The sequence below is a fragment of the Carassius carassius genome, chromosome 20 (genome assembly GCF_963082965.1).
Source record: "Carassius carassius chromosome 20, fCarCar2.1, whole genome shotgun sequence".
Classification (NCBI taxonomy): domain Eukaryota; kingdom Metazoa; phylum Chordata; class Actinopteri; order Cypriniformes; family Cyprinidae; genus Carassius; species Carassius carassius.
In genome coordinates, this window is record NC_081774.1 from 31,372,405 (window position 1) to 31,385,617 (window position 13,213).

At 38.8% G+C, this 13,213-nt stretch overlaps 1 protein-coding gene across 4 annotated transcripts in view; it reads left to right on the forward strand.

Annotated features, from left to right (window-relative positions):
• Positions 1 to 13,213, forward strand: part of c8b (complement component 8, beta polypeptide) — a 50,945-nt gene that overhangs the window by 28,382 nt on the left and 9,350 nt on the right. The window contains exons 8-17 of one of the 4 annotated variants that reach the window (XM_059502537.1): positions 1,052 to 1,117; positions 1,356 to 1,415; positions 2,537 to 2,593; positions 3,246 to 3,345; positions 3,464 to 4,006; positions 4,090 to 4,199; positions 4,304 to 4,407; positions 10,770 to 10,890; positions 11,409 to 11,559; positions 11,787 to 11,928. In XM_059502537.1, coding sequence (XP_059358520.1) covers positions 1,052 to 1,117; positions 1,356 to 1,415; positions 2,537 to 2,593; positions 3,246 to 3,345; positions 3,464 to 4,006; positions 4,090 to 4,199; positions 4,304 to 4,407; positions 10,770 to 10,890; positions 11,409 to 11,559; positions 11,787 to 11,928 — 1,454 coding nt within the window. Of the gene's footprint in view, positions 1 to 1,051; positions 1,118 to 1,355; positions 1,416 to 2,536; positions 2,594 to 3,245; positions 3,346 to 3,463; positions 4,007 to 4,089; positions 4,200 to 4,303; positions 4,408 to 7,578; positions 8,007 to 9,589; positions 9,753 to 10,769; positions 10,891 to 11,408; positions 11,560 to 11,786; positions 11,929 to 13,213 lie in introns of those variants that run through there. The other 3 variants (XM_059502535.1, XM_059502536.1, XM_059502534.1) reach the window with 3 other exon arrangements.

The following is a 13,213-nucleotide window of genomic DNA, read 5'->3' on the forward strand; positions in this document are numbered from 1 at the left end:
ACTCAGACAGGCTGAAATACGAGCAGCTATCAGCGGGTCATCTGGTTGGAATGAGAAGTAGAGTTGGGTGTCATCAGCGTAGCAGTGATAAGAAAAGCCATGCTTCTGAATGACAGATCCTAATGACGTCATGTAGATGGAGAAGAGAAGTGGTCCAAGTACTGAGCCTTGAGGAACCCCAGTAGCAAGGTGTTGTGACTCCGAAACATCACCCTTCCAAGACACGCTGAAGGATCTATTGGAGAGGTAGGACTTAACCCACAGGAGTGCAGTTCCAGAGATGCCCATCTCTCTGAGGGTGGACAGGAGAATCTGGTGATTAACAGTGTCAAAAAGCAGCAGACAGGTCCATTAAGATGAGTACTGAGGATTTTGAAGCTGCTCTTGCTAGTCGCAGGGCTTCAGTAACCGAGAGCAGGGCAGTCTCAGTTGAGTGGCCACTTTTGAAGCCCACAGCTCGCTCAAGTGTCTTTACAATGAATGGAAGAAGAGATACCGGTCTGTAGTTTTCTAGAAGTGCTGTATTTAGAGATGGTTTCTTAAGCAGTGGGCTTACCCGAGCCTGCTTAAATGCTGAGGGAAATGTTCCAGAGTGAAGAGAGGAGCTGATGATGTGAATAAGTGAAGGTATGATTGAAGAAGAGATCACTTGAAGGTGGTGAGTTGGGAATCAGATTAAGTGGACAAGTAGTAGGATGATTGCTATATTTAGGAAATATTGATTTTGCAATATTTAGGAACTATTGATTTGTACAGAACTTTTTGATAGCAGGCTTTGGCATCTCGAGCATGTCTTCTGAACTTTTTTTTTTTTGCGCAAAGAATCGAACCTAAGAGTAAAATTTGCTTTCCATTAAATCAACTAACAACTGAGAAATTAATGAGATACCATTGCTGATTTTCAGTCCTGTGGAAACAAAAAGAGTCAATCTAGAGTTCTCACTGTTCTGGATAAAGATACACAATATTTAGCATTGAATGTTCTCAGTGTTGCCACTGTCTGATTGGTTCCATACGGGCCTTTCTCATTTTCTTTCCTAACTCCTTGTAGTACATTGTGTTTGAAGCTGGACACGAGCCCCTCCGTGGCTTCCAATCAGAGGAGAGCGATTACCAGGTACTTGCTTAAGCCACTCCCCTTTTCGGCCACATCTCTACAGTTACAAAATCAGAAAGAAAGTGGAATCTAAAAACAGTTGTCCTATAATATTATCTGCCCAAGAGTTCTCTGTGAGCTTAAAAATACAGTACTCAAGCATACCTACAGTACAATATGTATTGTGCAGTGCACACAGAATGAAATATTACTAAAGCATAGCAGTAGTCTTGTGTTCTTTACTTGCTATAATTTTTAGGTCCCCAAAAGTCAGCAGAGAGATGGGATCTATGACGCTCCAAAACACCATCTTATGACTGTAGGTTCTCTCATGTCTCGAACATTCGCTCAGCTTTCCCTCAAACAAACCTCTCAATGTTCTTCCCCGGTCTTGATTTAGAAAATGTAAAGTTTTTTGAATCCCGAAGCAAATGGAAAGCAATCAGTGTTCTGAAAATAGTTCTTTGTTGTTGTTGTCCATGTTAAAAATCTTTCAATATTACGTGACATTATACAAGGGAAATTAATGAGGGGAAAATCAAGCAGAGATTTGTTTTTGGGAGTTCACCTCTAGAATGAATGTACTGCATGGGTTTAGAAAATGTTAATGTGACTATTGCAATGCATTAATGACAAAGATATTTATTTATTTATTTATTTAACCAAAGACATAAAGATAAGCTTGAAAACACCATTATGGCGGACATTTTCAGAGTGATGTCTACTTAAAATTTCCAGAGCTTATTATTTATAACAAGCTAAAAAAAACAATGCTTGAAGATCAGCAATTATTGTAAAACGCCAAACAGACCGACAGAAGTCAAAACACAGCATTGCTTTCACCAGAATTAATCCATGTTAATTGATTGTTATCAGTCCATTTCACAGAGCGTTATTGTTTGTCTGTTCATTCAGTTGGAGCCTATCGAGTGCTTGGAGCTTTACTCAAACAAATATCAGTCTCCCTGATGCAATGTTTGCACACACGTGCCAAACATTGATTTTGCTTGAGTCTTCTGATGTGATTTGCTAGCTTTGCTATAGAATATAACTGTTGTGTTGGCTTTCTTTTTGTTTTGTATACACATTGAGTTCTGGATAAATGGTCATACATTTTAGTTATCATCCATGTCATTGCTTGTACCTTTTGTTTTGTTTTATTAATGTTCGTTGCATGATTCCATTCACTTGTTAGTGTCACTGACATGGCATTATGTCTTCATCTGATAACCACTATAGCATGTGTAGTAGCCAAGTACTAGATTTCCACTATTGAAGCATTATTTCATTGTTGGGCCCACTGATAGATCAATAACTATTACACTGTGGGCTGCTTTGCTCAGTGAACAATCACTGATCTTGTTCAGATAATCTGTGTTGAGGAATGTCTTCCAGTTCGGCATTATATCTCCATAATCTTTCTCCCTGACTGTCTTGCAGAATATAAACCAATTTGATCTTTTCGGTGACATGGCAACCCCACCAGACATCCTTTCTGTAAGTAAACCTCAAGATGAACAGTCACTCATGTGCTTAGTCTCACTTTTAATGCAAACCATTTAATTGCATATTTGAATATTACCCAACTTAGTTTTGGTTTAAAAGACCAGAAATATATACAATATATATAAAACAGTTCACCTGTGTGTGTGTGTGTGAGTGTGTGTGTGTGTGTGTGTGTGTGTGTGTGTGTGTGTGTGTGTGTGCGTGCGTGTGTGTGTGTAAATTCTATCTGTAAAAATAAAAGCAAATTCTGACTATATTTATTTATATATATTTAAATTGCATTATTATCTGCTCTACTACAAGCCGAACTGGCCTTAAACCAAAAATATCCATAGCCATTTGATATGAGAGGCAACTACTGCATTTTAATCCCAATCCAAACAAAGGTACTACACATATTTATCATGAGCTGTTTTTTTTTTTGTTTAAATTAGGTTGTATAATTTTTTATTTTTTATTTTTAAAGGAAAACAGAATGGTCTGTCTTTAGCTTTGTGAAATTACAGGCCTGCACAAATCACATGTTTAAAGTAAAAAAAAAACTGGGTCCAATTTATGTCCGGTTAAATGGTATATCTCTCATTTTTATTATGATACCATTGTATACAATCTCATATCCAGAATGACGTCCATGTCATCACAGGTGCCAGCATCCCCTGCTACCACACTGGATCCTGGAAGGAGGGGACGTCAGCACCGTCCCGAACTCTTCACTCATTTTAGCCCACCGGCTGTGCCCTCGGGTAACACACAGCAACTGCCTGACAGTTTATCTTTTATTCAAAGTTCAGATTTTTACATCATTATTTTAATGAATGCCATTAATAAAACTTATTCTCAAGATTTTTTGCCATTTCTCAGGCTATATGACCATGGGTGCATTCCAGGCTGCCCACTGGACCCAACAGTCATTTGGTACACAAGCCTCTCCAATGGCCTTTGGGGTTCAGGGACCATTGCAGGTGGCCCAGATGCTCCCTGGAGGCCAGCCTGTGATTTGGGGTCAGGCTAATCTCTTCCACTCTCCAGCCACGGGCCAGCAGCAATGGGCGTTTTTACCATCCCAGACAGTTGGAATGGGGGCGCATCCGATTCCTGCCGCAGTGCTTCAAGGTCTGGTTCCCATAGCTGCCATGCGTCCGCACTCCTGTGAACCTCCCGAGACTTCATCAAACATAATGAGCCCTCAGCACTGTATAGAACCTACCCTAAAGAAAAGTGGATATAAGGACGCTCTAAACAAGAACCCCCAGGAGGAAACAATAGCTGTTCAGATTTGCACAAGCAAACATGATGCTGCACAGTCCTCTGGGAAACTGGAAATGGACTGTTGTGGTGAGCTTGATCTTTCACAGTTGAGATTGACTTCAAAGTCGTCAATATTACCATCCCCAACTGATTCTTGTGAGTTTAAAACACTACAACCAAGGATTGATGTTTAACATATGACATGCATCATTGCCATCCATTTGATTCCATTTCCACAGGTGCTGCTACTGGCCCGGAGCAGGACACCATGTCTCCAGCAGCTGCCCCCTCAATAGAGCCATTGCTTGTGACTGCAAAAGACAGCTTAGTCAATGCACCAGAAGCTTCGGTAATGGTTGTGTCATAGCTGTATGGATGTGATCTGTCTAAATTCTAAAGTGCTAAAGTCTGTTTCAGTTTTTCACCGATAATCACATTCTCTATGTCTTATAGGAGGCATGTGCTCAAACTCCCAGCAATGATGAGATGCCACCAGATGCTCAGATAAACCTTCCAGACTCTTCACAGCTTGTTGTCGAAAGAGAGATGTCTTCTGGGTTGGTTTGCCCTCTTTCTGACTTTCTTCTTCAAGATTCTATATCAGAGAATTCCAATTCTGCTCCTGGAGGGCCACTGTCTTGCAGAGTTTAGCTTCAATCCTAATTAAACACACTTCCATGTACAGTAAGTCTGTTGGGGAGGGTTGGAGCTAAACTCTGCAGGACACATTGGCCCCCAGGAGCAAGACTGGAACCTATTCTACATCACACCTTATGTTGTATGTCACATGCTAAGACTTCGACTGCAGCAGTAGCACAATGAGTGTAGGCTGGAGATTCCCAACTCCTCCCTTCCTTTCTCTGTTCTTTTTGCTAAAGATCATTCATCAGTGAAGCCTGGAATAATCCCAAAGCTGCACCTTAGTTCAGATCTGGTTGCAAGCATTTTGCCAAAATACAGTATGCTTCAGAAAGAAACATCAGTGGTATGGTAGTGGTTATGTTGTTAACTTTCTTCATTTTAAGTGGTTGTTATGAAAATACTCATAGATTGGAATGCTTTGGTAAGATCAAGTAACATAACTTTGTCCGTGCCATCTTCGTTTACTTGCTAATTTTCATCACTTTCACTTTAATTCTCGGGCACAGACACATTCGCTAAACTGAACATCCAATCAGAGTTCTCAAATTGCCGTTGACATGTGGAACCACTAAACAAACTAGCCCGACAGATGCAAGCCGACGGCTGACCATCGTGTCCTGGGCTTAACATCCCTGGGTGCAGACTGGGTGTCTGAGTACCTATGGTGTACCCAGAAGGAGTGTGAAAAGACTAATAATGAAGTGTGTCAGATCTAAAATTCTGCTACACTGGCAGTCTGACAAATGTAGTGCATCTAGTGCATTCCAGTGGCCAAAGGCCTGGCCACTCTTTGGAAAACCATAAGCCCAGAAGGCTAGGGTCTTATGGAAGTGCTCTATAGAACCCTGGTTACATACTCCCAGCTTTTTAGGAACATTGAGGTTTCTGTGTCATCTCTGATACTCAATCACAGGCACATCACGAAATAATTATTTCCAGCTGTTAGAAGGTCCATCCTCTAAAGCCTCTCTGAAGATGTTGAGCAGCCCTCATGGTCAGCGTCCATAGAGTAGCTCAGATGGGGAAAACACAACGGAGGCTTGCAGGACCTACCGCACCCTAAATAATAGAGGTTCCAGCCATTTGTACCATTCCTTTAGGAAAATGAGCAATGAACTGCTCCAGGACCACCAGACTTATAGTTCCCTTGATATTGTGTGGCTGCTCCAGTAACCACCGATGAAAGGCATCATTGAGCTGCTAGGCCATTATAAATGGCTAATTTCTTTACCCCACCTTGACTGACTAGAAATGCTGTCTTGGGGTGTGGTTGATCTGCGGCAGGGATCATAAAGGGGTCATCGGCTGCCCATTTTCCACAATTTGATATAATTATTTAGGGTCTTAATGAACTGTCTATAACATATTTTGGTTAGAATTTCTAAATAGTGTAAAACAACACCCTTTATACCCTCAAAAACAGCTCTGTTTACAGCAAGTCATTTTGTTGCATGTTCCTTTAAATGCAAATGTTCTCTGCTGACCCCGCCTCTCACCTCCGAGCTGCTCTCTGAGACAGGTAAACTTGAACTGCATTCATCCTGAAACTTGCGAACTAGCATATTGTTAGGAAAGGCGATTTGCAAAGATTAATAAAAAAAAACCCTTATACTCACTTCTGGAGGTAAAGCAGGATGACGAATGATTCGCACAACTATGTAGATCGGGGCGGATTCCCTTCAAAAACAAATGTAATCCACTACGTCTTCAGCGGCTCCGATGTCGTGAGTAAATGACGACTGCTATGTTCATTATTACATTCAAAAACAAAACACATCAATCACTTAGGAGCAATTCTCCGGTGTCGAAACAATGGCGGACTAATGACAGCTCACTCAGCAGTAATAAAACTAAAGAATGACGCCACTAATAATCAACAATTGTGGGAGGGGTGAATCTAATCAAGGCTTGAGGTAATCTATGCAGGGCAGTGGCCCTCCAGGTCCAGATTTGAGGAACCCTGGTCTAGGTTTTAGGGCAGAGAGAAATTCTACATACTTTAATTGCAACCAAAGGAAAAACTGTACAAGACACAAAGAAATCAGTGTCTCAGCAGATCATTACACTGTTGGGAATTGCTCCTTTCTCCTGTTGGCTTATATTCTCTCTCCGCTTGTTACTAAGAGTGGAGACAGCTATTAGTTATCAGAAAATTGACCCATTTTCTCCACACACATCACCTTTTACAGACTCCTCTCAGCAACAACCCCTAATGTCACTCATTGGCTCCTGTTTCTCTTACATCTGATACAGGGCTTTTGATGGCCATTAACACTGAGAGCTGACCATCTCTAAGGTGAAGTCCAGATTTAGTATCCATTCATAACCAAAATACAGCTTTGGGTTTGGCATGTTCTCATCCTTGTTTCCTTCTTGCTATCTGTATCCAAAAGAGTGGGTGAATTATGTTCTTTATCAGTAAGCGAGGACAAGCTAATATGGAAAGCCAACTCCTTTTCATAAGTCTCCCTTTGGCCAAATCTGGCCTTTCTACATAAGATATTTAATTTACACGCCTACACTTCGCCTTTGCGACTCAATTGTATCAGTGAGAAAAATGCTAGTTGACCAGCTTCGAAACAGCATGTGTCACACTGGATAGCAGATACTATTGCAAATGTATACTCCAGCCAGAAGCATCACTTGTCATCCAGAGCACCCAGAGTGTTCCAGGTAAGAGGAAGTGGATGGTTCATCTGGATGTATATAGGAAACAAAACCCTTAAAGTCAATCATCATGTTTATATTTAGTACTGATGATAGCAGAATGGCTACGGTAAGACCATATTGACAGTCATCATTAGTCAGTATCATAGACCTACAGTTCAGGAGGTGTTCAGAAACATTTTGGGTTGTGATATCATAAAATGGGAATGCTGAGCTCATATTAATTTGGTTATGCATAAATAAACTAACATCTTTTGAAAAAAAAAAAAAAAAACAAGTTCTCATTGCTCAGAAATTTACTGAAGCTGCCAAAAAAAAACAAAGGCTTATGACAGACATCACACTTTTGTCTCTAATGTCAATGAAATTCAGTATTTCTCAACTTTATTTCTGAGCTCTATTTATGATTTCATCCTTAGAAAGAATGAGGCTCAACATACAGAAGAGCACTAAGAGGATCCAGAAATCACAGTGATACAGATGTGTGAGCTCTGTGGGACATTTCACAAACTCTTATAACTGATAGAAAATAAAATCTATTTTTAATAAAATGAGGTGCACCTTTAGTTTGTGATGGACTTGAAAACTGGCTGTCTAAACTACTTTTTTTTTGTAAAATAATAATAAACTGTCACAGTATGAGAAATTGGAGCAGTTAAATCAAAGTTTAACTGTGATGGGCATTTGATGGACTTGGGGATTGATTTCTGTTGTCATTTGTAATGGACAAGATCACCTGTGAAGCTGTGTAGTTGCATTCTACATATGGAGAAGCCAAAAACATTGATTAAAATCATTGCTTTTTTTTTCTTGTAAAGAACTGTATTGAATGTTAATATTGTGATGAGCCTTTCCTAAAGAAAAGAAAACCTTTAATGACCATCTTTTTTCTTTCTTTTTGGAAAACTGGTGTTGACATTCTCTTTTAGATTTTTTACTATGACATGATTATTCAAAAATGTTCATTTTTAAATCATTTTCAAATAACGTGTGTTTTATGATACTGTCAGTGTATGTTTCTGAATGACAAAATGTATTTGTTTGTTTTAAATCTCTGCTCTGGAGCTTTTGTTGTAATATTTGCTTTACAGTGTCGCAAGCTCAGTGCAGATCATAAGCAATACTGTAAACTGTATACATATATGATTTCAGGCTTGATGTTTGCTTAACTGGCGATATTTTTGCCTCTCTGTGAATATATCAGAATGGAAGGTCCATACCAAGAGCTACAACATTCACTGAATCAAGAGGTGTTGTAGGTGAAGCAGTTCAAAGACATACTGTCAGGATAACTTTGTTCATTTTCTTAGAAAAATATAAAAAAAAAAATTGTATTGTAGAGATTTTCTCATTTGATTATAATCAAAAAAAAAAGACAAAGTGCCATTTTTATTATTTCCTGTTCTGTACTAATCAGACACTGTACTAAAGCATTTTAGTTTGCCTTATTGTCAAAAAAAAAAAAAAAAAAGATAAATCAATAAGAAATCCAGAAGACTAACAGCAAATAAATTGAAATAAAGCAAGTAATTTCACATTTATGTCATTGGCTAGATGTACCTATGTTTACAGTATTGATGTCATTAATTTTTATTCATTAAGAAAAAGGTATTATTAGCATCTTATTTAACAACAGATTTAGCCAAATATGCTTTAGGATTCACCATACAGAATAACCTGTGATCATTATGAATGGTCTCCATTAAAGATGTTTCTCTCTTCCAACATAGAGCACTTTTCCTGTTGCAAAGGTTAAATGTTATGGCTACACAATATATTCATGTTCAGTCATACATAAGTAGAGAGGTGACACTTATTCTGCAAATGATTAATAAATTTCATTTTCTGAGAAAAAGGAGTGTAATTATTTCACTTTGTGAGAATTTCTTTACAGAAATGCAAAAATTATTTGATTATTAAAATTTGAATGTCCAGTATTTTTTTCTGTTAGATGCAATTTTGATGTTTTTATATGCAAACTGATTTCTATTTTATCTCTATGTAGACAACATGCATTCATTTAGAAACATCGTGCAATATTATCACATACTGGACCACTGCTAAATCCCACATATTGAGGAGTTTGAGATTGTATTAGATCATAAACTCCTGTAAATAAGTGTTAAATAAATTGACATACTTTTATTTAAAACACCCATGTGTTTTTGAACATGTATTAAAATTACAAAAAAAAAAACATGCTTTTGGGAAGAGATATTAATTGATGCATAGACTATACAAAAAAATGCATGAAGTGCTTGAGAAAAAAACATACATGTATTGAGAAAAGCATTTAAACAATCATAAAAAATAAATAGAAATGTTATCAACAAAGCCATTACTCAAGTCAGTAAATACGATTATTAATGTTCAACTGAAAGTCCAATGGTTAGATTGAATGCAACTCAAAGCAAACATGTTCATTGATTTTTTGTGTTCACTTTCATGTGACTCATTTACGAGACATACAGACTCCAAATAACACATCCTGGAATAACCGGAATGCTCTAGGTTTCCTTGACATCATAATGTACAGCTTTCAACAAGCAAACTCAGCCTGCAGCAAAGCAATACTTTGTCTGTGTATTATAGGGTAAGTTGGAATATTTTACTTTCTGAAAATGAATGTACAATGTGTTTTATTGGTTTCCTTTTTTTTACGTTCTGTTTTGATTGCTTAAATTTGACTGTATTTGGTTAAAGATGTTAGATGTTAATTTAAAGTAATTTAACATAAGGCAGCAACTGAAAAAAATGAAGGGTGGGTGTGAATACCTTCGCAAGGCACTGTATATACATGTATTGTTCCTCAAGGTTTTTATCACTATGCTGTGGCCTTTTTAAAGCCACAAAAAATGTAAAAAGTGCCACACATTTTTAAGGAATATTACACAAACATCCTTTTCAGTCAAAATATTTTACAAAATGGTAGGTTTTTAAAATATGAAGCAATAAATATATTGAAGATATATTGAATATATTGTCTTGAATAGTCAATCAAATACTTTTGTTGTTAAACTCTTCAGAACATGTCTACTGTTGATGTAATGAAAACCAAATAATGTAATATATAATATATTGTTCATATAATGAAAGCAACAATACAATAATAATAAGAAGAATTATCTATGAACAGTGAAGTTAGTTTTCATAGAAGCTTAGATGCATCAGATGCCACCGAGTTTGATTTTTTTGTTTTAATGCAATTAAATTCAGACATTTTCAGGTGTGACGTGCTCTAACTCTTCTAAAGTATCCAAACACCTTCTGTGCAATGTAAACTCTAACCCCTGGTTTCACAGACAGGGCTTAAGACTAGTCCTAGACTAAAATGTAAGTCTGAGCTGTTTCCACTGAAATAAACTTGCACTGACTGATCTTAAAAATATATCAGTGCCTTTTTAGTTTTAAGATGCACATCGGTAATGTTTTTTTCTAAGCATGTTTATAAAAATTACTTAAATGTCCTAATTGATCTATGGTCTAATCCTGGCTTAGTCTAAGCCCTGTCTGTGAAACCGGGCCTAAGTCTCTGAATCTGAATTCTGCAATTTGTTATAAATTACCTTATATACTGCGTTCTCAAACAGCATAAATCTGCTTCCAACAGTGCTGTAGCGCTCTGTCGTTCAGAAGACAGGAGCGCTGAACAACCGCCTAAAGACCCAGTGGACTGTTCACAGTCTGAATGGTCCCCATGGACTCGCTGTGACCCCTGCCTTAAGAAGAGGGTGAGAATGGGCTTTTATTATCTGGTTGTCTGTCTGCTCATTTACACGTTTATTAGGATGTTAATAACATGCGTATTTTCTAATCTACATCATCTGAAAGCTGAATAAATAAGCTTTCCATTGATGTATGATTTGTTGGGATTTGGACTAGATACAACTATTTAAAAATCTGGAATCTGAGGGTGCAAACAAAATATTGAGAAAATCACCTTTAAAATTGTCCAAATGAAGTTCTTAGCAATGCATATTACTGATATAAAATTACAGTAGGGAATTTACTAAATATCTTCATTGAACATGATCTTTGGGCATAAAAGGAAAAACAATAAACAATTTTGACCGATACAATGTATTTTTGGCTATTGCTACAAATATACCTGTGCTACTTAAAACTGCTTTTGTGCTGCAGGGTCACATTTAATCTTTACAGTACAGCACATGCATTCAAGTTGTCTTCATAAACATGTTTTTCTAAATGTGAGAGTTGAGCCTCACACACTTGTTGTGTGTCTCTTCAGTATCGTTATGCCACGCTGGTCCATCCGTCTGAGTTTGGAGGATATCCGTGTCATGATCAGGGCCGAGAGGAGGAACCCTGCACTGCTGCACCGCGATACTCCTGCCAGAGACACACTCCTCCATGCCAGGGCTTTCGCTGCACTGTCACAGGTCTTCCTAACATCACCATTAGTCTCTGAGCATCTCCAACAAAAATAATTACATTTATAAATCACATAGAGTAACTGTGCATTTTTGGTCCAAAAACAAAAACTCAGTCAAAATGACTTCATTCAGTCTTTTTGTGTGCAATCATTTCATGAGAAATTCAGCCAAAGCAGTCAAAGTATTACTGGAACCAAGGCGATGTAAAGACAGGACTGTGTGTGGTGTAACAGGTCGCTGTGTGCTGGAGGCTCTGCGCTGTAATGCTGATGATGACTGCGGGGATGGCTCTGATGAACTAGGCTGTAAAAAGGTGTACAAAGCCTGTAATCAGCCAACCGAGGAGTATTATGGAATCGAGAATCTTGCCAAAGGGTGCGTGTTTTAAAAAAACTCCTGTACTGACATACTAACATACAGAAGCAAGGTCCTCCTGGTAATATCATGTTTGTTGCTTATGTTTTTACCCTTAGTGCTTATAGTAGCTTTGTAAGCAGCACTGGCCATCATAGATTTGGTTTTTAAAAAAGTTTTCAAGTACAATATAAAAGTCTCAGGTTACGAATGTAACCATGGTTCCCTGAGTAGGGAACAAGACACTGCGTCCTCTAGGGGTCGCTATGGGGAACACCTCGTCGTGACCCGTGTCTGAAGCATACATTGAAAAAACACCAACGAGTTGGCCGGCGACAGCCTCTGATGTCACTACCGGCGTGACTATAAACAGGCACCGGGAGAACACGTCATTCATTTCTTCGTAGCTTGCGTCCGAAGTATGTAAGGGAGCTAGAGGACGCAGTGTCTCGTTCCCTACTCAGGGAACCATGGTTACATTCATAACCTGAGACGTTCCCTTTCAAGGTAATTTCGAACTGCGTCCTCTAAGGGTCACTATGGGGAACAGTATACCCACGCCGCCATACTGAGGGGAGTGCAGGCCAGAATCATGGTGACCACTAAGTACCAACTCTACCATTTCCATGGGAGTTGCCCCTGGGACGTTTAGACATCTATCTGTGACAGTACCCCTTACGGCCAAAAGGCCTAAGCTGCATACCCAACTTAATCGTTAGGGCCTCGGCCCAGGGTAGAGCTGAAGGCTTGGAATCAGGAAAGATTCCTTTAAAGGGATACGGCTAATAACCTAGCATTTTTATACTAAGTCTTGCCTGTCACACAGGGGTTACCACTTGCTTTGCATAAGCTTGCTGAAGGGGCTGTCTCAACAAATCCCTAGTAGTAACGCCCTGTTTAGATAGGTATCCGAGGATACATAGGTGGAGTGGCGCCCAAGATGCATGGGGCTTTTACCAACTCAAGAAAGGGCACAAAGCAACCACACAAAGCCCTCACCGTATAGGATTTTAGAAAGAACGCAGAATACTAGTGTGCAAACTTACCACAGTGTGGATTTCAGAAAGTGTGTAAGTGAGACAATGTTCGAGAGTCATCGACTCGATCTATGGAAATAATGCTGATGCACTCTGGGGAAAAAACGGAGAACTCAGTCTCATATGAGAGGAGAACTCCAAATACAGAGTAGCGCACTCATAGGCGACCCTTCATGGAAAAGGGGAGTGCCGCTAAACTACCAAGAGAATCACCCAAATAGCCCCTCATGTTGAGGGAAGCGATGCTTGAAGTGCATAAACAAATACAC